The sequence below is a fragment of the Sminthopsis crassicaudata genome, chromosome 2 (assembly GCF_048593235.1).
Source record: "Sminthopsis crassicaudata isolate SCR6 chromosome 2, ASM4859323v1, whole genome shotgun sequence".
Taxonomy (NCBI): domain Eukaryota; kingdom Metazoa; phylum Chordata; class Mammalia; order Dasyuromorphia; family Dasyuridae; genus Sminthopsis; species Sminthopsis crassicaudata.
The window spans coordinates 492,127,685-492,151,964 of record NC_133618.1 but is presented as its reverse complement, the minus strand read 5'-3'; the positions used below and the strand labels follow the sequence as shown (position 1 = coordinate 492,151,964).

Below are 24,280 nucleotides of genomic sequence, written 5' to 3'. Positions count from 1 at the left end.
AGTAAAAATAAGTGTGAATGTGAATGGGATAAACTCTTCCATTAAATGGAAGTAGATAGCAGAGTGGATAAAAAATCAGAATTCTACAATATATTGTTTAAAGGAAACATACTTGAAGCAAAGAGCATAGACAGAGTAAAGACAAGGGGCTAGAGCAGAATCTATTGTGCTCCACGTGAAGCCAAAACAGCAAGAGTAGCAATCCTTACCTCAGACAAAGCCAAAACAAAATTAGACCAAATTTAAAGAGATAAGGAAATTGCAACTTGCTAAAATATACTATAGACAATGAAGGAATAAAAAAATGAAAATACTATGTTGTGGTCCACACTCAATCCTCATTACATCTTCCCTCTGGGTGCAGTTGGCTCACTTCATCTGAGCAGAAACAGGAAAGCTTTGCACATAATGTCAGCAATATTATGTGATAATCAATTATGAATGACTCAGCTCTTTTAAGCAACATGATCAAGTCAAATACAAAAAGATTCATGCAAATCACTACTGATCAGAGAAATGCAAATTAAGACAACTCTGAGATATCACTACACACCTGTCAGATTGGCTAAGATGACAGGAACAAATAATGATGAATGTTGGAGGGGATTTGGGAAAACTGGGACACTAATGCATTGTCGGTGGAGTTGTGAAAGAATCCAGCCATTCTGGAGAGCAATCTGGAATTATGCCCAAAAAGTTATCAAACTGTGCATACCCTTTGATCCAGCAGTGCTACTCCTGGGCTTATATCCCAAAGAAATACTAAAAAGGAGAAAGGGACTTTTGTGTGCCAAAATATTTGTAGCAGCTCTTTTCATAGTGGCTAGAAACTGGAAGATGATTGGATGTTCATCAATTGGAGAATGGTTGGGTAAATTATGGTATATCAAGGCTATGGAATATTATTGCTCTGTAAGAAATGACCAGCAGGATGAATTCAGAGAGGCTTGGGAAGACTTACATCAACTGATGCTGAGTGAAATGAGAAGAACCAGAAGATCACTATACACTTCAACAACAATACTGTCTGAAGATGTATTCTGATGGAAGTGGATATCTTCAACATAAAGAAGATCCAACTCACTTCCAGCTGATCAATGATGGACAGAAACAACTACACCCAGAGAAGGAACACTGGGAATTGAATGTAAAATATTAGCACTACTGTCTATCTACCCAGGTTACTTATACCTTTGGAATCCAATACTTAACATGCAACAAGAAAATTAGATTTACACACATATATTATATCTAGGTTATACTGTAACACATGTAAAATGTATGAGATTGCCTGTTATTTAGGGGAGGGAGTAAAGGGAGGGAGGGAAAATCTGGAAAAATGAATAAAAGGGATAATGGTATAAAATTACTCATGCATATATACTGTCAAAAAATGTGTAATTATAAAATTAATAAAATTTTAAAAAAAGATTCATGAAAAAAATGTTATCCACATCCAGATAAAGAATTGATGGATTCTGAATGCAGATAAAAATATATATTTTTTCACTTGCTGTCTTCTTTTTTTTCCCTCTTGTGGTCTGCTTTATCTTTCACAAAGGTATTTGTTTCATATTATAACACATGTATGGCCTATATCAAATTGCTTACCATTTTAGCAAGAAGGGAGGAGAGAGAGAAAATTTAAAACTGAAAATCTTGTAAAAATGAATGCTAAATATCATCTGTACATGTAATTGAAAAATATAAAAAAACTATTTTAAGAAGAGAGTCATTACCTCTATTCATTTCCCAGAAATATGTCTTAATATATTAGTTGTATAGCTTATTTCTAGTTTTCTCCTATAGGAGATAGAAGTTTTTATCTAAGCTTTCAAGGCATCTGAAACATATCATGTAGAGGATGACTTTTGTTGTTCTTCATAGAAAATTCAGATGGAAATGATTCACAAGGCCCCATCAATACATCCAGAAAGTACATCAAAAGCTTAACTAGCTCAATAATTTGCCCTCAGAAGGGAAATGAATTTAGGGCTATTATCAGGACAATAGTATAACATTCTATTGAGTCCATTTTCCCCAGATAGTTCAATAACTTTTCCTCCCCCTAAGATCCACAGTATCACCCTGTGGTTTAGACTGCTCTTGGAAGTTAAATACATTGTGGTGGGCTGCTTGCCAAATAACCAAATTTCCAGCAGACTTAATTGTAACTCACTGGTTCTGTCTTCCAAGAAGGATGGTTCACGGAAGTATATTGTTGATATTAGTTTCTCTCCAAGGACACATCCTTGATGTAAACATCAGGAAATCTTTCTCTATAAGGTCTTGAAGTAATTTTTCATCCAATATGAATATTTCTAATTAATTCTAATTAAATTATCTTTCCATCTTCTTTTTGGAATTATCTGAGATATTTCATCAAATGCTTTGCCAAAATCAAGGTAGATTATATTTTCAAAATTCCTCCCATCAACTAGAAATCAGGTTATGGGAAAGGGTTAAGAATCTCTCATAGAGGGCAAGGGTAGTTATTTATCTCTTATCATTGCCAAAAGAATGCTTCCTATGAGTTTTCCCCATGATATATAGGGCTGGACCTCATGACATTTGATGTGGATATAATGGACCATCTTGGATCCTTAACAGCCATACACTAGAGTTACTTCTACTCTGTAGTGTTCTCTAGTAACAATCTAACTTGCCTCTGACCTGACTTTCTCATTCATGATGGTGTGAAGGATTTTCCCAGGGGAGAGCTAGGAATTTTCTGGGGGACCAGGCACTTAATTGAGCTTGCTACTAAGGGCTTCACTTGTCAAATACTTCTCTCACCTCTAGTCTAAAGTACCTACTTTAATCCAGGATGTATATTATATATTGTGGTACCATTCACCAATATTTTGCTTTCCCCTGTTCTATGAAAGGTCACAGGGCACCTTAAAAATGCTAGATTTGAAATTCAGTGAACTTGGGGTTCAAATCCTGATTTTTTTCCACTTATTACCAGTGAGTCCTTAGGCAAGTAACTTTTCCCTCACTTTTCTCAAATTCAAAATAAGTGGTTGAATCAGTAGAAAATAGTTATGAATAGCAATATGATCAATAACATCACACTTTGATGAATTTTGCAGTGATAGAAAAGCTCATCCTACACAATAGTAATGCTATTGTGGATGTTTTACTCTGAGCACTGTGCTAGCCACTGAGGATAAAGGAAATGCAAAATCACACCTCCTGGCCTCAAGTTGCTAATATTCTAATGGGTACGACATTTTTTTTTCTTTCTTTCTTTCTTTCTTTCTTTCTTTCTTTCTTTCTTTCTTTCTTTCTTTCTTTCTTTCTTTCTTTCTTTCTTTCTTTCTTTCTTTCTTTCTTTCTTTCTTTCTTTCTTTCTTTTCTTTTTTTTTTAGGTAAATTGTTGAATTTTTAAAATTAATTTAAATTAATTTTATTAATTTTATAATTATAATTTTTGACAGTATATATGCATGGGTAATTTTTTTACAACATTATCCCTTGTATTCATTTTTCCAAATTTTCCCCTCCCTCCCTCTATTTCCTCCCCAAGATGACAGTTAATCCCATACATATTTAGTGTGTTACATTATAACCGAGATACAATATATGTGTGTAAAACCAAATTTCTTGTTGCATAGTAAGAATTGGATTCCAAAGTTATAAGTAATCTGGGTAGAAAGACAATAGTGCAAACAGTTTACACTCATTTCCCAGTGTTTCTTCTCTGTGTATGTAGTTGTTTCTGTCCATCATTGATCAACTGGAACTGAATTGGATCTATTTTATGTTGAAGATACAGCATCATTGTTGAAATGTATAGTGATCTCCTTGTTCTGCTCATTTCACTCAGCATCAATTGATGTAAGTCTCTCCAAACCTCTCTGTATTCCTCCTGCTGGTCATTTCTTACAGAGCAATAATATTCCATAACATTCATATGCCATAATTTACCCAACCATTCTCCAATTGATGGATATCCATTCAGTTTCCAGTTTCTAGCCACTACAAAAAGATCTGCCATAAACATTTTGGCATATACAGGTCCCTTTCCCTTCTTTAGTATTTCTTTGGGATATAAACCCAATAGTAGCACTGCTGGGTCAAAGGGCATGCACATTTTGAATATGGAATATTATTGCTCTGTAAGAAATGACCAACAGGAGGAATACAGAGAGGCTTGGAGAGACTTCAACTGATGCTGAGTGAAACGAGCAGAACTAGGAGATCATTATACACTTCAACAACGATACTGTATGAGGATGTATTCTGATGGAAGTGGATATCTTCAACATAGGGAAGAGCTAATCCAATTCCAATTGATCAATGATGGACAGAATCAGCTACATCCAGAAAAGGAACACTGGGAAATTAGTGTAAACTTTGAGCATTATTATTATGTTTTTGTTTTTGTTTTTCTTCCCACATTATTTTTACCTTCTGAATACAATTATTCCTTTGCAACAATAAAAAAATAAATAAATAAAAATTAAAAAAAATAGTTTCTTGGGAGTCTGATTGATATAGCACTAAATAAATAGATTAGTTTAGGGAGTACTGTCATCTTTATTATATTTGCTTGGCTGATCCAAGAAAACTTAATGTTTTTCCAATTATTTAAATATGATTATATTTTTGTGGCAAGTGTTTTATAGTTTTGCTCATATCATTCCTGACTTTTCTTTGGTAGATAGATTCCCAAATATTTTATACTCTCGACAGTTGTTTTGAATGGATTTCTCTTTGTATCTCTTGATGTTGCATTTTGTTGGTGATGTATAAAAATGCTGAGGATTTATGTGGATTTATTTTGTATCCAGCAACTTTGCTAAAGTTGTGAATTATTTCTAGTAACTTTTTATTAGAATCTCTGGAGTTCTCTAAGTGTATCATCATATCATCTGCAAAGAGTGATAGTTTGATTTCCTCATTAGCTACTCTTATTTCTTTAATCTCTTTCTCAACTCTTATTGGCATCTTGTCCGGAAGTCGGAATCGAAGCAAGGGAATTGTTAAAGCCATTCTAGAAAGCAATTTGGAACTATGTCCAAAAAGTCACATATTGTACATAATCTTTGGCTCAACAGAACTACTATTAGGACAATATTCATTCTAAAGAGATCAAACAAAGAGGAAAAGAACCCATATTTTAAAAAATATATTTTATAGCAGTTTTTTATAGTAGCAAAAAACTAGAATTTAAAGAGGTGTCCATAAATTAAGGAATGGTGTGAGAGTATATTGGAATACTTCTGTGCCATAAGAAATGATGAAAGGAAAGATTTCACTGAGAAACCTAGAAAGATGTGAAATCATTCCAACAGAACTGTGAAAACAAACAACTCTGAAAGACTTAAGAATTCTGATCATTGCAATAATCAATATATAATGCTATATATATATATATATATATATATATATATATATATATATATATATATTTATCTTGAGGACTTGGGGACAAAGAATCATTTTTGTTCACTAAACAAATAAAGAATTTAAAGCCAAAGAGAGAGAAGGGAAACACGAATTTTCTACCTCAATTCCTCTCTCTATGTACTCCACCAGAGGTAGGCCCAGAGACCCAAAGAAAGTCACAAACATGGAGACTATTTGTGAATCCTTAGATTACCCTATATGTTTGACCTATTCATTTGGCTTATTCAAGGATAATATTAATATGTATCCAGGTGGTGGCACCAGGTAGCAAAATGGAAGGGAAAATCCTTTTTTTCCAAAAAAACAAAGAAAACCTCATGTTGGAGGCAGATTTAATATTACAAATCTTGGTTCTTTTCAAAACAATTCTCATTATCTTAATGTATAAGAATCACAGCTGAACATTAATAAAAATTCCCTATATGTATAAAGAGTTTTGTGCTTTTTGTAGCACAAATATGGGATTATATTTGATTCTTTTATTTTCTGATATCTTCTTTTTTTATTAATTTTATAATTATACTTTTTTTGACAGTACATATGCATAGCTAATTTTTAAAACATTATCCCTTAAACTCACATCTATTCTGAATTTTCCCTCCTTCCCTCCACCCCCTCCCCTAGATGGCAGGCAGTCTCATACATGTTAATTGTGTTATAGTATATGCTAGATACAATATATGTGTGTAGAACCAAATTTCTTGTTGCACAGGAAGAATTGGATTCAGAAGGTAAAAATAACCTGGGAAGAAAAACAAAAATGCAAACAGTTTACACTCATTTCCCAGTGTTCCTTCTCTGGGTGTAGCTGGGTCTGTCTATCAATTGGAACTGAATCCACTTCCATCAGAATACATCCTCATACAGTATCTTTGTTGAAGTGTATAGTGATCTTCTGGTTTTGCTCATTTCGCTCAACATCAGTTCATGTAAATATCTCCATTTATCTTGCTGGTCATTTCTTACAGAACAATAATATTCCATAGCATTCATATACTACAATTTACCCAACAATTCTCCAATTGATGGGCATCCATTCATTTTCCATTATAAATAAAAAATTCCATTACCATGGAATTTACATGGGATTCCATTACCATAAAATCAAATTCCATTACCATGATATTTAGCCTTTTGTTTAAGGGTCCTTAACCCTCTTGGTACCTATGTCCACACTAGGCCTATAGAAAGCCCTTCTCTATTGAAACACTGAAATATTTTACTACCCTTTGCCTTTAGTTTCAGAGTTTAGTTACCTTCTTTTCATTGCCTGTTACCTCATCTCAATATCTAGGGTTTTATTAGATCAGTTTGATGATTTGCAGAGCATATTTGTCTGGAGACAGGAAATGACCTCTCCATGAAAATAGTGAAAATTATTATTGTTTCTTTTTTTCATGTATTTATTTATTAAAACTTAAATGCAAAAATAAGAAAAATACAGAAAAAGAAAGAAAAAAAAATTTTATTATTGTCATATGCTCTAGTAGAACATAAGGGCATATTCAAAATATGTAACAATAGGTGTTAATTTCAGGAAAGCATATATAACAGAAAACACAGTATTCATAATGATCTATCTTTTCTTTGTTTCCTTGTAGTGCTTTGTTGTTGTTGTTCTCTTCTATACACTTTTTATTTTATCCTTTTCCCTTTTTCTCTCCCCCAATATTCCCAACCAGGCAACAGTTAAGGACCAATATATTTGTATATACATACATACATATACATACATACTTACATGCTCTCACACATATACATATTTGTGGTTATGCATATGATTGTATATTTACACATATATCTAAACACTATTACTATAGCTGATATATAATATAGATTTCTCTCTTGATCAAACTTATTGTTTTCCCTAGAGGACACAGAGAATTCCTAGTTCATTTTCAGTGAATAGGATTGCCCTCAAAGTAATTGATGTGCTAGGACTCAGGAAAATGGACTCTTGTCAGGGGATTTATATTTTCTGGAAGGCCTATAAAAGTAATTTGACAGACAATATTAGTCTATTGAGAATTTCTGTTGACTTTTTCCTGTTCAGAAGACAAGTCAGAATACTGCAGAATAGGACTAGGACTAGGGGAAGGAAAGCATGGAAACATATAAGAATTGGAAATAGCATCCTTGGGGCAAAAGTATACAAGAGAGTGCTAACCTATATCTTTCTATTCCCTTGGTCTAAGATAACTATTATTTTGAGAGTGTTTTTCTTTTACTTTTTTCTTTTTTTATTCCACTTGTTTCATTAAATAAGATAAAATCCAATAGAAAAATACAGAAAAATAAAATAAAAACCAAACAAAACAGAACATTGATGAAATTAGCCCAAGATAACATCAGAGAGGATTAAAAGTACATAAAAATAAATTACTATTTCAAGAAAGTATATATAATACTAGAAGAAATCATATTCATGAGTGTCCATTTTTGTTTGCTTCCATATAGGTTATTCTCTGCTGCACACTTTTTTACTTTATTCTTTTTTTCCCCCTTTTATCTCCACCACCTTCCTGAAGTAGTATATAGTTAAGCACAGATACATTTTTATATATATATATATATATATATATATATATGTATGTATGTATATGTTCACACATTTACAAATACACATATATACATATATGTATATGTACATACATACATACAAATTCACAGTCATGAACAGTCCCATAGAACCACACACACACACACACACACACACACACACACACACACACATATATATATATATATATATATATATATATATATATATATATATATATATATATATATACACATCTACACATACCCAGACACATATACATACATATATATACTTATACACACATAGGCATTTATGCATATGTAAATATGCATCTAAAACAGTATTAGTATGGCTAATAGATAATATAGATTTCTCTCTTGATTGAATCTTTGAGTTTGATTTTGTCTAAGATCAATGGTTACTAGCCGTGCTTTTTTTTCCTAATAAATTCTACTTCTTATTGTGTGTTCATGTTTACCTATTCTTTCCTATTCCGGTTAAGTCTTGTCCTTTAATTCTGATCCTTTATTTGATTAAATCTTTAAATTTGACTTTATCTAAGATCAATAGTTACTAGTGTACTTCTTTTTCCTAATAAATTCTTCTTCTTGTTATGGTGTTTATGTTTATCTATTCTTTCCTATTCCTACTTTAATTCTGATCCTTAATTTGTCTTAATCTCCCCACATTCATGGATTCCTCCCTTGTCTTCTTCCACCTTTTTCTTCCCTCTCCTCCTATCCCTTCACATTTTTTTTTCTTTATAGATCTTGGAATATGGTATACCTTTCATTGTATATATGTAGTGTTGCCTACTTAACCCAGTACCTATGTGAGTAGGTTTTCAGAACTATGAGCCCGCCTCTCCCTTTCTAATGTCTTTGTGTCTACTTTTTTCCATACTTCATTTGTATAACATAATTATTATTTTTATCTTTTCTCAGATGTTTTTGTTTTTTAGAGTTAGATCATACTCAAATTTGCCTCAATCTTTCTTTTGAAGTACCCAATTACTAATGTCAATATTAAACAAATAGTATATATTTACATGTAAAAAATGTGAAAAACTTGTCCATGTTAAATTCCTTGAAATTAATCTTTGACATTGGCTGTATACAAACTGGCCAATATAAGGAACTGGAAATTGAGTAGATGTCCTTCATTACAAGAATAGTTGAATAAATTATGGTATATGAATGTAATATAATATTGTAATTCTGTAAGAAATAATGAGCAATCTGATTTAAGAAAAGGCATGAAAGTCTTCCATGAACTGATGCTAAATGAAGAGAGCAGAGGCAAGGAAACATTGTAAACAATAACAAGAAGATTATGTGATATTTAACTATGAAAGATGTTGTTCTTTTTAACTCTGAGGTGATTCAATATAATTACAATAGATTTGTGATGGAAAGTGCTATCCACATTCAGAGAGAAAACTATGGAGACTGAAGGTAGATCAAAGCATAGTATTTTCACCTTTTTGTAGTTGTTTGTTTGTTTGTTGTTTTTTGTTCTTTCCTGTGTTTTTTTTTCTTTTTTAATTGATTTTTCTTGCACAGCATGACAAATATAGAAATGTTGTGTTTGGGAGAATTATATATGTTTAACCTTTATCAGTTTGCCTGCTCTCCTGGAGAGAAGGAAGCAGGGAAAGAGGGAAAAAATTTGGAACACAAGGTTTTGCAGAGTTAAATGTTGAAAGCTATCTATGCATGTATTTGTATAGATAGCATATTATTTATAAATAAATAAAGAAACAAACAAACAAATAAATAAATAAATAAATAAATTGATGAATAATTAAATGAGTAAATAAATAAATAATTAGATAGATAGATAGATAGATAGATAGATAAATAAATAAATAAATATTTAAAAAACAGTCTGGCCCTAATCTATCTACATACCTTCATTATTTTGTTCTTTCTCTTATACTTTAGACCAGCCAGAATGTTTTGTTTTTCTTTACTACACACAAGAAGAGGAAGAAGAATATAGGAAGAAAGCATAAAGAAAAAAGACAAACTTAGGAGGAAGAAGAGGGGGAAAACAAGAAGAAGGAGTAGAAGAAGCAGGATGAAAATGAGAAGAAGTAGAAGAAGAATGAGAAGACAAAGAAGAAGAAGAAGATTAAGAAGACAAAGATAAGGGAAGATGAATCAAGAAGAAGAAAGGAGAAAAGAAAAGAAGAAGAAGAGGAAGAAGAGGGGGAGAAGAGAGAAGAAGAGAAGAAAAGAAGAAGTAGAAGAAGAAGAAGATGGACGAAGAAGAAGAGAAGAAGAAGAAAAGAAGAAGAAGAGAAGAAGAAGAAGAAGGAAGAAGAAGAAGAAGGTAGAAGAAGAAGAAGAGAAGAAGAAGAGAGAAGAAGAAGAAGAAGAAGAAGAAGAAGAAGAAGAAGAAGAAGAAGAAGAAGAAGAAGAAGGAGAAGAAGAAGAAGGAGAAGAAGAAGAAGGAGAAGAAGAAGAAGAAGAAGAAGAAGAAGAAGAAGAAGAAGAAGAAGAGAAGAAGAAGAAGAAGAAGAAGAAGAAGAAGAAGAAGAAGAAGAAGAAGAAGAAGAAGAAGAAGAAGAAGAAGAAGAAGAAGAAGAAGGAGAAGGAGAAGAAGGAGAAGAAGAAGAAGGAGAAGAAGAAGAAGGAGAAGAAGAAGAAGAAGAAGAAGAAGAAGAAGAAGAAGAAGAAGAAGAAGAAGAAGAAGAAGAAGAAGAAGAAGAAGATGAAGAAGAAGAAGAAGAAGAAGAAGAAGAAGAAGAAGAAGAAGAAGAAGAAGAAACCCAAATACATATCATGCCACTGTAGGGTGGGATGTAAATTGTGATGAAATAAATTTAACTCTGTAGATAAGAAGTATCAGAGGGTAGAATCAATAGATAGTGAAAGAGATATTACATGGCCTCTGAAGATTTCATTTAGATTATGAGCAAATGGGATTTCCTGCTCTTTTGGATAAGCAGAGTCACATGGGGAAAAAAAAATGCTTCTTGGATGTAATACTTGGGAATCTCATTTTGTACCATAGCCCAAACAGGAAATATTACAGAGAAAAGCTGTTATGTTACTCAAATGCAAGAGCTAAAAGTGTTGATTTCAAAGGTTGATTTTTTTCCCCAAAGAAAAGACTAAAATTCTGGTGTAAGTAGCAAAAATCACAAATGATTTTATTTAATAGAACACAAGCCAACTATATTCATTGAAAGAAGAAAATATTACTGACTCTGGATTTCTCATTACCAGATGTCAAAGTGCAGGGCCCCACACCCTCATACCCATGGGGTTAACATATGGCTGTTTACATTTTACCCCTCCATCTTCTTGTTGAGAAGCTGCCCTGCTACCTGATCTAGACACCCATACTAACGCAAAAATGTTTTTTCTTCCGGATACACTGAGGTTTCTTTTGAAGGCTAGGTAATTGACTTATCTAGACAATATCTAAATATGATCTTTTTACTATTCATCATTTACTAGTATTTCTTTTCCCACAAGTTAGTGTAAAATTCCACTTCCTTGTCCTTCAGTTTCTCGCCTATTTTGGAGTCGATGTTCATTTGCAGGTATTTTTCATTTATCTCATACTGAGGCCACGTCAACAAACTTCCACCATTGGGGTTTCTGGAAATGTAACAAATATTTTTCAGAAATGATCATTTAATTACTAGTGGTTGTAGTGCTAAAAGGGAGGAAGAATTGGACAATCCACTATATGTGCATATAACATTTTTCTAGCATTTGGGCATTATTTAGTTTCCTCTTCCCAGAGCACTTTTTTTTCTTCATATAATACAATAAAGTAATATTATCAAAACTATTTGTATTGATTAAAAACCAGAAAAATAAATGAGTGAAATAGACTAGGTAAAGAAGAATTATAAGCAAATAAACGCAGTAGCTCAATATTTGATAAACTCAAGAACCCCAATTATTTGGTTAAAAATTCCCTCTTTGATGCAGTGGGATAGTGGAGAGGGAGCTGGCTTTTTCTCTAATCTCCACTTCAGATAACTCAAGAAGATGTAATCACAGTTGACAACTTCAGGGCATGTTAATAAAATGGGAACAACCTGGTGATACCTTTCCAAAGGGTGAATATCAGTCTTTGAGTTGGAAGAAGCAATCTTTTTTTGGAGCAATGTATTTAGGGCCATTTAAAGGTTAAGGGACTAACTGCAGTCCTCTAGAGAGACTCTAACCCTTAGGAGGTGTGACTAGAGACAGAAAGAGATTTCTCCCTCCTTCCTCCTTTGGACATGGTACTTAATAGGAAGGCTACTTACTCAGAAGTAGAAACCAATATAAGAGTTGTAGAGTTACTTTAAAAGACTTTGGGGAGCAAATAAAAACAATCTCCAGATGTAAGCAGATCCAGGGAGACAGTCACTCATGTGGAAATACCTCTAAGATGAAGTAAAAAAACTATCTATAGATTAAGAAAGAACTTAGCATGGGAAATCAAGAATTATTCAGCAGGGAAGAGTTCAGTTTGATATCCAAATTCAGCAATATATCCAACAGAGATTCAGTGTGTAGGGTGGAAAAATTATGAGGACTTCAAATAAGAGAAAAGACATTTAAAGCTTAACAATACTGCTATAATGATGAGCCTTAACCAAATATTTCCCTGATTTTCTACCATTAAACTCTAAATTTCTGCTGATTCTCCATTTAAATGTCATGTGCACTTATGAGAAAATATAACACGAGTATATGGAAATATTTTTTTTTATCTAAGACAGTTACATTAGATTAAAATTATTACCGGACAGATAAGTATTCAAAATATGAATTGTTGATCAAAAAATGTTGCTAAATATAAATAGCCAGATGAAGGAATTATGAATCACTAATAATAAAAGAAAAATAGATCCAAGAAATTCTGATGAATTGCTCACCCATAAAATTGGCAAATATTACAAAAGGGAAAAGTAGTCAATGTGAGAGAGTTTGCAGAAGGACAGACAGACAAACTAGCATACTATGGGTTGCTCTAACCTTTGTACTAAAACAATTTGGAATTACAGAAATAAAATGACCAAAATGTTGATATTCTGTATCACCCAAAAGCCCATTGCTAGTCATTTCCTCAAGTAGGTTAATGTGAAAAGTAAAGATCCAAAAGGTACACAAATGTTTATAGTAAGATTATAGTAGCCAAGATTGTAGGAGTAAAAAAAAATGGTGGAGAAACATGAAATGAAGAATGGCTAAATTGTTGTGGTAGATGGAATGAGAGTATTGAGCTATAAGAAATAGTGAATATAAGAAGAAACATGTAGAACCATTAAAAAAACTACAATGACTGCAAAATGTAAATAAAATACAGTAATGATTCATAAAAAGGAATGCTGTGACATTGTAATGTCCAAGCCTGGTTTCACAGAAGAGATATGAGAATGTATCCTCTCTTCTTGTTTTGCAGAAGAGGGGGAATCATAAATAAGCATTTGCTATCTAATTTCAGATGTGGTTCAAAAGTTGTTAATTTTAAAAGAAGAAATAGCATATAAAAACTAAAGCTATCAATAAAAATTGTTAACCGTTTCTCTTTTTTATGTTATGACTCTTACCCATTCCTAGCAAAGTTTCCCCAATATTTCATCATCGTCCTGCTAAATCGCTTCTCTTCTTCTGTGAAATCATCTGAAAATAAGAATATAGGTATTAGAATGTGAATATAAATGGTAAATGAACAAAATTGCAAAGTTCTCTTCAGTGCCCATTCTATAGTCTTTGCTTTTATACCTCATTGCCTCTTGGAAACTCTCTTCTCCTCTCAAACTTCAGGATATCTCTTTTATATATTATTTCTATTCTAGGTGCTCTTTTTGAGCAGCAACCTAATCTTTTTTTCAGTCTAGATTTTTATTATACCTTTTTATTAATAAATCACATGCATGGGCAATTTTTTACATTGACCTTTATTTTCCCCTCCTTCCCCCTTCCCCTTCTCCTAGAATGGCAGGTAGTCCCAAAAATGTTAAATATGTTAAAGTATATGTTAAATACGATATATGTATACATATTTATACAGATATCTTGATGCACAAGAAAAATCAGATTTAGAAAGAAGGTAAAAATAACCTGAGAAGAAAAACAAAAATGCAAGCATACAATAACAGAAAAAGTGGAAATGTTATATTGTGGTCCACACTCATTTCCCATAGTTCTCTCTCTGGGTGTAACTGGTTCTGTTCATTACTAATCAATTGGTTCTGATTTGGATCCTCTCATTGTTGAAGAGAGCCATGTCTATCAGAACTGATCCTCATACAGTATTGTTGTTGAAGTGTATAAAAGTCTCCTGGTTGTGCTCATTTCATTCAGCATGTAAGTCTCTCCAAGACTCTCTGAAATCATCCTGTTGCTCATTTCTTTCAGAACAATAATATTCTATAACATTCATATACCACAATTTATTCAGCCATTCTCCAATTGATGGGCATCCACACAGTTTCCAGTTTTTGGCCACTACCAAGAGGGCTACCACAAACATTTTTGCACATGTGGCTCCCTTTCCGTTCTTTAATATCTCTTTGGGATATAAGCCCAGTAGTGAGACAACAGCAACTTATTCTTAACCATGATTTATAAATATTGATTATAGAACATGTCAGTTTTAACAGCTTGGAGAACTCATCTAGTTGAGCCCATTCCCTTTACGAGCTGGGGACCTGAGAACCAAAGAGGAGGTGGTATGGTCTGCCAATATCATGTAAGTAACAGAGCTGAGATTTGAGCCCAGATTCTTAGACTTCAGATCCATTGTTCTCACTATTATACAAGTTTCAGTCAAACATTCTACCTGAAGGCTATTCATGGTACTGACAATGGAAAAGTAAATTCATAAGAAAAATGGATTCAGATACTTTTTCCTTAGTGGGTAATATTTAGGAATCCCTAAGGAGCCCCAAGAAGTGGCAGAATGTGCCAGAGATAAAATTGGAGAAAAGTATAGAGGTCAAAGCTTTAAAATGAACAAAGGGAGGGCAGGTAGGTGGTGCAGTGCATAGAGCACTAGCCTTGAAGTCAGGAGGACCTGAGCTCAAATCTGACCTCAGACACTTAATACTACCTGACTGTGTGATCATGGGCAAGTCACTTAACCCTAATTGCCTGGGTGGGGGAAGGGGAAAGAAACAAAGAAAGAACAAAAAATTAACAAAGCTGAAGCCACCTGGCCATAGACTGAATCTCAAGTGTACTTCCTTTGAAGGAGACTGTTCTCCCAACCTCATTATGAGTACCTTCTAAGGTATGGCAATCATTAAAGGAAATCAGACTCCTGGAAAAGAGTTGAGATACTGCTCAAAATCAGAGAATCTTGGATCCAGAAGGGACTTCAGATCTATTCTAATTCAACCTTCCCAGAACACTAATGCTGTCTCCATTTCTAACAAGTGGTGGTCTAGTCTCTGCTTAAAGACTTTTGGTGAAGAATCAAAGATGTTTGTTCAAGTTCTAGTTCTAACAAGCCAGTTCATTCTCTGACCTTTAGTTTTCTCATCTATAATTTGAAGATAATAATAAATCACCCTTTCTACTTCACAGGTGTTTTAAATACCAAATGAGACAAGAGATAAGAAGGTAGTTTGGTTATCTAAAGGGATTAAATACACATAAGGACTAATAGTTATTTTATTTTTTTTTTTTTAGAAAAGGAGATTAGGTAACATTTTTGTTAAGTTTATGTAGAGAATAAAGATCACAACAACAAAAGGTCAAGAATCCCAAGGGAAGTAATGAAAAAAAAATTAAGTGAAGGTGGTCTAGCTGTACCTGATCTAGAACTATATTATAAAGCAACAGTCACCAAAACCATTTGGTACTGGCTAAGAAATAGACTAGTTGATCAGTGGAATAGGTTAGGTTCACAGGGCAAGATAGTGAATAAAAATAGCAATCTAGTGTTTGACAAACCCAAAGATAACAAATTTTGGGATAAGAATTCATTATTTGACAAAAACTGCTGGGAAAACTGGAAATTAGTATGGCAGAAACTAGGCATGGACCCACATTTAACACCAAGTACTAAGATTACATCAAAATGGGTCCAAGATTTAGGCATAAAGAACAAAATCATAAATAAATTGGAGGAACATGGGATGGTTTACCTCTCAGAATTGTGGAGGAGGAAGGAGTTTTTGTCCAAGGGAGAACTAGAGACCATTATTGATCACAAAATAGAACATTTTGATTACACCAAATTAAAAAGTTTCTGCACAAACAAAACTAATGCAAACAAGATTAGAAGGGAAGTAACAAATTGGGAAAACATTTTTACAGTTAAAGGTTCTGATAAAGGCCTCATCTCCAAAATATACAGAGAATTGACTTTAATTTATAAGAAATCAAGCCATTCTCCAATTGATAAATGGTCAAAGGATATGAACCGACAATTTTCAGATGATGTAATTAAAACTATTTCCGCTCATATGAAAAAGTGTTCCAAATCACTATTGATCAGAGAAATGCAAATTAAGACAACTCTGAGATATCATTACACACCTGTCAGATTGGCTAAGATGACAGGAACAAATAATGATGAATGTTGGAGGGGCTGTGGGAAAACTGGGACACTGATGCATTGCTGGTGGAGTTGTGAAAGAATCCAACAATTCTGGAGAGCAATCTGGAATTATGCCCAAAAAGTTATCAAAATGTGCATACCCTTTGACCCAGCCATACTACTACTGGGCTTATATCCCAAGGAAATACTAAAGAAGGGAAAGGGACCTGTATGTGCCAAAAAGTTTGTGGCAGCCCTTTTCATAGTGGCTAGAAGCAGGGAGATGAATGGATGTCCATCAATTGGAGAATGGTTGGGTAAATTATGGTATATGAATGTTATGGAATATTATTGTTCTGTAAGAAATGACCAACAGGAGAAATACAGAGAGGCTTGGAGAGACTTACATCAACTGATGCTAAGTGAAACAAGCAGAACCAGAATATCATTATACACTTCAACAATGATACTGTATGAGGATGTATGCTGATGGAAGTGGATTTCTTCAACATAGAGAAGAGCTAATCCAATTCCAATTGATTAATGATGGACAAAAGCAGCTACATCCAGAAAAGGAACACTGGCAAATAAGTGTAAACTGTTATTTTTACCTTCTGAATCCAATTCTTCCTGTGCAACAAGAAATTCGGTTCTACACACATATATTGTATCTAGAATATACTGTAATATATTTAACATGTATAAGACTGCCTGCCATCTGGGGGAGGGGATTGGGGAGGAAGGGAAAAAATCTGTATAGAAGTAAGTGCAAAGGATAATGTTGTAAAAAAATTACCCATGCATATGTACTGTCAAAAAAAAGTTATAATTATAAAATAAAATAAAAATTAAATTAAAAAAATAAAATAAAATAAAATAAAAACCAAAAAAAAAAAAAAGAAAAGGAGATTAGGTAACATTTTTATAAAGTTTATGTAGAGAATAAAGATCTATTACCTCTTAAAAATGGAGAACCAAACATAAAAAAATTATCATCCCCATGATCTGCCTTGACTGTTGCTGGTTTTATATTTCCCCAAATACTGGCCTTATGCTGAAATTCATACAGGTAAGTCGGTACACCTGAATCTAAAAGAAAAGAGAGTAATCTTTTATCAGAGTTGGGACATCTGAAACACTCTTTGAGAACCTTAAAAATAATAAAAGGCTTGTTCTCTAGCATATTTAATCATTTTAAGTGATTGAAAAGTCTAAATCTAGGGCATATAATACAACTGAAGGTGTCAACAGAAGGATGAATTATAATGGCCCACAATGAATAAAGGATGTTATGTCAAAAGTTGTTATTTAGCCCAGAGATGTTCATTAAGAACCAGAGTCCTGCCTTACTTATATAGAAGTTCAGATTTCACTATGAGCATAGAGCTCATCTTGTTCAGACTTTTATATCCTATTGAAATCCCATTGGTATCATACAAACACAGTCATCACAGCCACTGTTTGATAAGGGAAGCTGATCTAGTTTTTTACAGGTAGGTATAATGTTGAAAGGTTATGTAGCTCTCAACTTCTTAAAATGAAAAAAAAAAAAAGGACTCAACTAGATGAGTTCCACTAGCTATAAAATCTAATATCACTATCCCTTCCATATCATGGGAGTTAAGATCATGATGCCGCTACAAATTTGAAAATCCACATAAAAGGTTTTGCTCTCCCTTTGAAATAGAAAAGTCTTGTTCTTTTTTTCTTTTATTAGGAGTTCATAGTACCTTGTTATAAAACTTAGGTTGATATTTTACAATAAGAATCTTGTATTTTCTACATTTCTGAGTTTCTAAACTTCTGTCTTCTGCTGGCAATTGTGTGTCATCTGTGGCTTCTACAAACTCCCCTCAAATTTTCCATCTATTTTCTTTTGCCAATCCCTGTCATATTGAAACTAGGATGAGAACATTTCAATATGGAAGGAATAACTATATATCATATGTCAATATTTAGCAATCACAATTAAGTTTGGGATATTCTCCAAAGTGCTGCTCCTTCCCAGATGACAAATGCCCCTAATCTAAATTCAGCAATGCTCCTATCTCATAATCTCCATAAGAAACTTCAAGTCCTTTCTATCAAGGAAATATTCAATTGAGGATTTGAATTCAGGTCTTCAAATTTCAGAAATCTTTTCAGGCAAGTGTCTCCAAAGCATCTGGGTAGGGTCTGTCCCAAGAAGTTATGGAGTAAGCTAATATCTTTGACTAAAAGTTGTAAGGCATATTCCATGCTGTATCACCATCTCCCCATCTCATAGTCCTCAGAAATTTACCCCTGAAATGCCGAGCCAAAATCACAGTTGGGATTCCAAATGTCAAGTCTCCTAGCATGTCCAGAAAAAGACTTTTCTTTTCGACAGGATCATCTGTCACTCCAAGATACTCCTGAGTTATCACAGGTACAAGGTTTTGAGGGATCTCCTAAAATAGTCAATGAAGCAAGGAGTGAAAAAATAGTCACATTCATTCATTTCCACCCATCTTTCAATTCATCTTTCAATAGATGTGATGTTTTACTTAAAGTTACTCCAACTTATATCTTTCACAACCTTGTGAATACATTATAAAAAGTCTCTTCATAATATGAAATCCTACTATAAATTATTCAAGCCAATAACCTGTTTATAACATTTTCTATTGTATTAACTTAAAATGTAGTCTCTTCTAAAATCTTGTTTTTGTGGAATACATTACTGACATTAGAAGTAAGATGCCTATTTTAAGGACTACTATTTTGTGTTTGGTTCCTGTGCTAGATATTTAACAGAAAAGAGAGATGACAAAGACAGATTTCTTACTGCATGATATGGCAGATAGGGAGTTGGACTTGGGGTCAATTTTGTTTCTGGAAACATACTATGTGATTCTGGATTAGTTTCTTAGTTTTTTTTTTATGATAACAACTCTTCTCTAAAACAATAAGTCGCTGAGAAGTTGCCAATCAGAATTAGCAAAACAATTTTTTTCATCAGAAATTTCCAATAAAATTACAGGTCAAGTTCTACCTCAGTGTTGCCCAACTAAAAGAGGGAGCTAAAACAATAACAAAAAAGTATAATACAAAGTATATTTGGATAAGTGGCTAAAGCAAGTTTAAACAATATGTTATCCCACTGCTTCTAAAGTGGGCAAACTTACTTCCAAAATGAGTGGAGTATCAGTTAGAGAAGATATAATGAATTTAATACATATATTCTCTCATTGATTTTACTTTACAAGTCATACCACTTTTTTCTGTACCCTGAACAATCTGTATGGGTAATCAATTTAGTTTTTAAATATTATTTCTTAAAACATTTTTGTGACACTTATGATGCTAGGATATTCAGTTGTTAAATTTTGCTTTAAAAATACAAAACAAAACTCAAAAGTTTCTATTTTCTAGAAACTTTGTTCTTTGAGTACTTGGTGTCTTCCCTGAGATGGAAAGCATAATAACTCTGAGGAAATTGCAGTAGATTGGGTATCAGATTGCTCATCAGCAGATTGGGTTTAAGACCCAGATATGTCACAAGATAGATGTTTGACCTTTGAGAAACTGCATCCCTTCTCTGTGCCACAAGCCTTCCCCATCTCTCTTAAATGAGGGCTTTGAGCAAGATGAACATTGGGGTCTCTTGAGTTTTAACATTCAGTATTCTAAGCTTTTTTATCTGATTTTGGCTATCTATGCTTTAAGATGCCTCCCAGATCTTATATTCTAAGTCTCTAAATTCCTTACAACAAGTGGATATGAATCCCATAACAGTGTTGATGCTGTTTCTTGGTCCAATCCATTCTCTGACAGAGGATATCCGAATGCCTGAAAAAAAAGAACCAAGTTTCACAAAAAGCATTGAGGTAAACTAAAAGAAATTATGTAATGCAAATGAGGAAGATGCTTTTATCTTCAAATTGGAAGGAAAGTTTTCTGATGACTAGGGTAGTAAGGTTTGTTTAATAAATTACTATAGTTCACTAAATGTTCCAGAAAACCACACAAACAAAAAGATGAGTAAAGCAGTGTTTTTTCAATCCTTAAAAACAACATTTGCCTCATTTCTTTTGAAAAGACAGAATGGGGAATCTCAAAGTGCCCAGAAGTTTGATCAATGAGTAGCTTCTAGCTACTACTGACATAGTAATGAAGCCTGAAGAGGGCTTTACTGATACTAGAAGCATATATCCATAGCTTATTATGATGTTAACTTTTAGAATATAGATGCCCCTGGTAGAGGTAACTTTGAACCATTTACACAAGAATAATTACTATTTGTATTCAAGTGAGTTAATTCATCATGGGATTTAGAGTTAAATAGCTCTTGATCCAGTCCAACCAATTCATTTCACCTGTGTTAAGATGCTTTGAGTGGAAGTGATAGACACAAACTTCACCCAGATAACAACTTAACAATTGTTTAAAGTAAATCCTTAGAAACGGTGTTTTGTGTTAGGCAACAGAAGTATAGGTTGTTAACTCAGAATCAGCAGTAGAGGAGCATCCAGCATACTGAATGAAGCCTTTGCTCAGATTAACCAAAGGGGAATTTCTGGTCCTAGAGAGAAAAAAAGATGAACACAAAATTCCAGGAGAAAAACGGTGCTCTTACAGTTGGTAAAATCCAGCCAAATTCATCATTGGTGATTCCCATTATGACCTGAATGTCAGCAAATTGCTTTTCAGCCAAGAGTTCTTCAGGACTTTTGGGCCAAAATACTCCATCCACAACTGTAGGTATGAACACATAATCCTGAAAGAAAGAAAATAGTATTATAGCTGTATTTCCCCCTCAAAACAAAATAAATTCATTTGTATGTCCTTTCTCTATACTTGATAGGGGAGGGACATAATCTCCTTATGCTCTGTTAAAGCCAGGAGGGGAAAGGACCTGAAATTTAACTGTGAGTGACTGAATTGCAAAGACACTTGTAGGCATTGTTTGAATCTCACCAATGAATTGGTTACTTATGAATCAATTACATTTGGCTTTATTGAAAATGATTTCACTTTAGTATATTAGAACATCTAAAAATTGTTGCATAGTCGCAAATGTAGGAAGGTATTACTGATGGTAGCTGAACAAAATTCTCAGGTCTTTGGTAGTGAAAAATGGCATTGAGTCTGAATCACTGCAAAAAATTACTGGAAACAAACTGGAAACCTACTCCAATATCTGACTATATGCTATTTAGGCTTTTTATCACTGATTTTGATGAGAACATATATTATATGAATATCAAATTTGCACATATCCCAAAGTTAGAAGGGCAAGCAAATAAACTGAATGAGAGTTAGGATTAAAAAATATCTTAAAAGAGCATTGGGATAAATCTGAGGAATTCAAATCTAGTGGGAATAAATGTTGTATCTTATACTTGAATTCAAAAATAAATACAATATCGAGAAGATGTAGTTAGATAGCAATTTGTCTGAAAGAAAAATCTGGAGACTTTTTACAAAGCCAATATGAGTTAGTAGTAGAATGTAGAGGGCAAAATGAGCTAATGTAATCTTCATTGGCATTAAGAGACAACTGCAGGAATAAGAAAATAATAGTCCCATTTTACTTTGCCTTCACTATTTACCATACTAACTGTTTTGCTCATCTAGGGATAGCTTAAATTACAAGGAACATTGGTGAGTTAAAGGACACTGTGAAGAGTATAGACAAAAAAAGTGAAGGCATTTAAATCCATGAAAGAAATATTTTTTTGAAAATATTACAAAACATAAGATGGGAGGGGGAAGGATAAAATGTCATCCATGTTCAAGAATTTCGATGATTATCAGATAGAAGAGGTTTGGAAGTTGTGCAAGAAGGTATAAGCACGAGCAATGAATAGAAGTTGCAAAAACTCATTTAGACTTTATGTCAGGAAAAACTTCTTAATTACAATCTTTCTAAAACTACAATACGTGCAGAGAGATGCCACAATAGATAGAGCACTGGACTGGGAAACAGGAAAACCTGAGATCAACTCTGTATTCATACACTGACTGTGTGATCCTGGACATGCCAATTAACCCTTTTTGCCTCAATTTCCTCATCTATAAAGTGAGCTAGAGAAAGAAATCACATACCACTTCAATATTTTTGCCAAGAAAATCCCCAAAATTGGTCACAAAGAGTTGAGTACTACAGAAACAACTGAACAGCAACAACAACAAAAATTGGACTGGATTTCCTTGGGTGGTAGTGATTTCCCTCTTAGTAAAGATCCTCAAGTAGAGGTTAGATGATCAATTGTCAGGTATACTGTGGTTAAGATTCCTTTTAGGAATGGGTGCACATAGACAAATACTAGGGTCCTTCCCATGTTTAAATTCTATGAATCCATAAATCTGAATAAAATTGTTCAAGGTAGAAAAACAGCAGTTTCTCATTTATAATTCAGATAGACATCTTTTTTCTCATTTGGTTCTGACATTCTTATTAGGCAGGAAGTGACATGACTGTGGTACTAGATTATTATACAAATAAGAAAACTGAGTTTCAAGGGAGATATTGGATCGCAGCACAGAACTAAATGGGCCTGGGAATCACTTAATTGAACCTTCTTATTCAACAAACATTCTATTCTATGGACATTTCTATAATTATATGACAGTGATAGATGGATTGCAGATCCGATCGAAACAGTTCCTCTTCCTGAGGAGTTTTTTTGGTTATCTATAAAGTAAAAAGTTCTGGGTGGAGAGAAAGATCTTGGCCTTTTTATGTTTAAATCTTTAAAATCTGTATCTTGCCACTGGACCCAAATGGCTCCAGAGGAGAAAGGGAGACTCATGACTTCGCACCACCTATTGTCTCTTAAACCCAAATCACTTGGTTATCATGGCATCATCTTCCTGATTTTATGGTTCTCTTCTAGAACAAAAGATAAACAAAACAAAACAAAACATTCTGCATCTCATTTTTTTCAAATGAAATTGAGACTGAGGAGAGAAGAGCAACGTCTAGAATCATAGTCTAATTTCTAATACAAGATGCTTTCCTCTATAGCATATACTACCATGAATACAAACCAAACTGCAGAGATAGCCTATGAATGGAATAACATGGCTGAAAAAAGAAAGAAAATATTTATATCCTACATAAACCAGAGCTTAAATACAGTCATGGGACAAGGAACTGGAAAGATACACAAGGTCATACATGAAGATATTGGGATGGAAGGGAATTTGTCATGATATCTTTTCTGCTTAGTTCAAGAGCATTTCTTGTAGTAGATGGAATTTTAGGAGAACATCTTTCAAAAAGCTTGAGCTTACAATAACTTCTACCTATACTAACCTACCTAGGAGAACAGCTAACTTTATAGCAAAGGTGATGAGAAAGGTTGATAGATCACTACTGAAATGAGGGAACAAGATATAAAGTGTCAAATAATCAATCTACTTCATATATTTTCCACTTAATAATTAGTCCAGAACAAAAATCTCCCACTGCAATTAAAGCTGTTTTCATAATTTTACTAGGAGTGCAGAGATTGGTAAGAAAATCTTGAATTGCCTGAAGCTTTGGTTTTTTTCTCTGAGACTACTCTAAAGAATCATTGACTCACTTAAAATGGTGTATTATTCTATAATGCTGGGGTATTTTTACTTCAAATTTTCTGACAGGAATAAAAAAGCTTTACTTCCCATACCCTTATCGACAGAACTCTTTTCAAAGAGGTTTTAGGATGGTAGGGGAAAGGTATATAAAGCCTTATTAGCATTTCTTAATCTGATATTTGTGAACTTAAGTTGTATTTTTAAAAAATATTTTATAATTATTTTTCAACATGATTGATTTCTTCTGTAATTGTATATATTTTATTTTATAAT

The 24,280-nt window shown here is 33.3% G+C and overlaps 1 protein-coding gene across 1 annotated transcript in view; it reads right to left on the bottom strand.

Moving 5' to 3' along the window:
• Positions 1-11,092: 11,092 nt before the first annotated feature.
• LOC141557589 (liver carboxylesterase 1-like) overlaps positions 11,093-24,280 on the bottom strand; it is a 34,159-nt gene continuing 20,971 nt past the window's right edge. Inside the window, exons 9-14 of the mRNA XM_074293452.1 lie at positions 21,060-21,200; positions 20,192-20,272; positions 18,744-18,891; positions 17,420-17,551; positions 13,524-13,596; positions 11,093-11,571 (exon numbers count right to left, since the gene is read on the bottom strand). Coding sequence (XP_074149553.1) covers positions 11,424-11,571; positions 13,524-13,596; positions 17,420-17,551; positions 18,744-18,891; positions 20,192-20,272; positions 21,060-21,200 — 723 coding nt within the window. The 3' untranslated portion in view covers positions 11,093-11,423. The remainder of the gene's footprint in view (positions 11,572-13,523; positions 13,597-17,419; positions 17,552-18,743; positions 18,892-20,191; positions 20,273-21,059; positions 21,201-24,280) is intronic.